This window comes from Crocodylus porosus, unplaced genomic scaffold (genome assembly GCF_001723895.1).
Source record: "Crocodylus porosus isolate Cpor-Errol unplaced genomic scaffold, CroPor_comp1, whole genome shotgun sequence".
In the NCBI taxonomy this organism is placed as follows: Eukaryota; Metazoa; Chordata; order Crocodylia; family Crocodylidae; genus Crocodylus; species Crocodylus porosus.
Window position 1 is genome coordinate 63,011,368 of NW_017728886.1, and position 3,232 is coordinate 63,014,599.

At 41.6% G+C, this 3,232-nt stretch overlaps 1 protein-coding gene across 4 annotated transcripts in view; it reads right to left on the reverse strand.

Annotated features, from left to right (window-relative positions):
* Positions 1-3,232, reverse strand: part of RFTN1 (raftlin, lipid raft linker 1) — a 143,902-nt gene that overhangs the window by 42,653 nt on the left and 98,017 nt on the right. For all 4 annotated transcript variants that reach the window (XM_019535647.1, XM_019535656.1, XM_019535631.1 and 1 more), the window contains exon 6: positions 456-659. In XM_019535647.1, the coding sequence (XP_019391192.1) occupies positions 456-659 (204 nt within the window). The remainder of the gene's footprint in view (positions 1-455; positions 660-3,232) is intronic.

Below are 3,232 nucleotides of genomic sequence, written 5' to 3' on the forward strand. Positions count from 1 at the left end.
ATGGGCTGCATTTTTCCCACCCCTGGTCTGGGGTCTAACCCTGTATGACACAGAGTAAGTCCTCCTGGAAATACAGAGCGTCCAGGAACATGGCAACAGTTCCTGCTGCCTGACTTAGGCTGTTACCACGAATGCTACACTTCTTGGATGCTCTATGCTTTCAAGAGGACTTACTGTGTGTCACACAGTCAGCCAAGACTGAAAAAATCTTTTCTTTTTTAAACATTCTGCCCTCCAAAAACAAAGTGCATGTATTATTCCGGTGTTTTATATATGAAAAAATATGGTAATATTATCCTGTACATGGCCCTGTGCACCACTGATATGGGATGATCAAAATAATATCTGCTTTGGCCTAACCTAACAACTTTTACTAAACATCTTCACTTAAAAAATAATGACCCCCTTTTAAAGAAAAGCCAGACACAGAGTAGCGCTCTCAGTAAATTCCATACCATTTACCATTCCAATGTTGAACATGGCATTCACCAGTGAGCCTCCTTTTCTGAAGTGATCTGACATGTGCTCCAGCCAATTTGCTTCTAAGCTGTTGACTGTCTGACCGTTTCTGGAGATCCTCATAGGAATTGTCACAGTGTAATACTGGCTGCATCTTTGTTGGGTCTTTGGCTTGTTGAAGAGAACAAAGAATTCTGTTGCTAAAAAATGGAATAAAATGGCATTACTATAATAAAGGACATGTTGTATTATTAACGTATTAAAGTATAACACTTCTACCATCCTGGCCTGCTTGTCTTTCAACCTGTAGACCTTCAGGGATGGATTGTCTCCTTTGTGGGTTTGTACAGTATACCATACCACAGGGTCCCAAGTCCTAATTGCTGTCATAGTATTGACTACTAAAAACAAACATAAAAATCTAGTAGTTCTCGCTGTCTGAGGAACAATCTATCGACATACATAAACAACATGCCAGGAACAAATTAACTCTACTGATTGAATTTATTATTGTAGAATTAAAATAGTGCTGGGTAATTAACCAAAACTGTTTATTTATTTGCTCCTACATGAGCTATATGAAGTTCACTGTTACCTATGACACCAAGGGCACTGCTGAAATATGAGATCTTGCTGAAAATTTAGAGAAAGTTACAATCCTAATGCTATAACCTTTAACTAAAGGAGTAAAGAACACACAGAGCTGGCAAATGAGAGAGTCAAATTCAGGAAGCTACAGTGGACCATACTAAGGACACCAAATGGACTATATTTATTCTGTGACTAGGTCAGGGCAAAGTAGAGATAAGAACAGAGGAACAGGGATGAATGTAAAACATGTAGAAAATGTAGAAGGCCTGTAGGCAGCTTGAAAGTGTTTAAAAATACCATATTAGAGTATCAGGACAAGTGTATAAATCAAAAAGAGTACCAACTGGACTAATAAAACCCTGCATGGTTTAACAGCAGAGTTAAGGAAGCCATTCAAAACAAAGAAAACAACCTTCAAGAAAATGGAAGGCATGCCCAAATGAAGAACATAGGAAAGCTCATAAACTCTAACAGGTCAAGTGTAAAAGCAAAATAGGACAGGCCAAAAGAAGAATTTGAGGAATGTTTAACAAAAGATGTTAATCATAGAAACTTTTAAAAATACACTAGAAGTGAGAGAATTGGTGGAACCATTAGATGACCAAGGTATAAAAGGTGCATTCAGGAATGATAAAGCCATAGCAGAAAAGCAGAATTACTTCTTTGCATCATTTTTTACCAGAGAAGATACTGGCACCATGGTGGATCGATCCTTTCTAGTAGATAGGTCTAAAAAGTTGGACCACATTGATGTGACAACAGAAGAAGTTTTGGAATAAATCAATAAATACTAATAAGTCACCAGAAGGCATGCACCCAAGAGTTCTGAAAAAATTCAGAAGTGAAACTGCAGAACTTCGGAAATAGCATATAAAACTTATCATTACATATGGCCTTGGTGCTAGAGGACTGGAGGTTGCCAACATAACACCTATATTCCAAAAGGGCTCCAGAGGTAATCCTGGGAACTACAGACCAGTAAGTCTCACACCCAGCCTTGGTAAGTTGGTAGAATCTATAATAAAGGATAAAATCAGCAGTCACATGGACACATATGATCTGCTGGGGATGAGCCAACATGATTTTTGTACAGAGAAATCCTGCCTCACCAATCTGTTGGAGTTCTTTGAGGATGTTAAAACAAGCACTTGGATAAGGGGGATCCAGTCAATATAACAGATTTGGATTTTCAAGAACCACTCAACAAGGTCCCTCAACAAAGGCTTTTTAAAAAACTGAGTTGCCACAGATTGGAGGGAAGGTTCTTCCATGGATTGAGAGGTGGTTACAGACAGGAAGCAAAGGGTGGAACTAAATGATCGCCTTTCAGAATAAAGGGAGGTCAAAAGTAGTGTCCCAAAGACATCTGTCTCAGACCCAATTTTTTTCAATATTTTCATCAGTGATCTGGAAATAGGGCTGCATAGTGAAATCTCCAAGTGTGCAGATAATAACAAATTATTCTAGGTAGTCAGATGACAGAGAGGAGCTACAGAAAGCTCTCACCAAGTTAAGTGAGTGTTCAAAAAAAAGCAGATGAACATCAACAAGTGCAAGTTAATACACATGGGCAAAAACAGGAGAGGATCCAAGGGGGATGCAGAGGCACAAATGCATCCCTCTTTCAGCTGATCATACTGGGGGAGCAACAGCCAGGGAATTTTTTTTAAGTCTACAAAGCAAGTAAGAATTCCCCTCCCTTCCCCTCCATGCTCAGCAGCACATTTCTTCTCCTCCCTCCCCCACTCCTACCACTGCTACTGCCTCCAGCTATCCCAGGGTAGGGGTGGAAAGCTCCAGAGCCACTCCTGCCTGCTCCAGTTGGGCTTCATGTGGAGCCAGGCTCACCCTGGGACAGGAGCCAGTGTGGGGAGAAAGCAACTCACTTACTGCTGGTGCTGTCTCTAGCCAAGCCTAACTCCACCTACAATCCAGCTGCAGTGGGGCAGGAGTGGCTCTGGAGTCTTCCCTGCTCCTAGGTTAGTAGGAAGAGCAGTAGTTGTAGGTGGAAGTAGGAGTGGGGGGAGGGAAAAGGAAGGGAGGGCATGTGCAGAGGAGAAGGGAAGGAAGATTTTCTACCTGCTTGAAGGACTTAAACATTCTTCACTGCTGCTCCTTTGGTGCAGTATGTGGGCGTTGGTAGGGGGAGGCAGGTGAAAGCAGGGGAAGCAGCCTGGTCGCT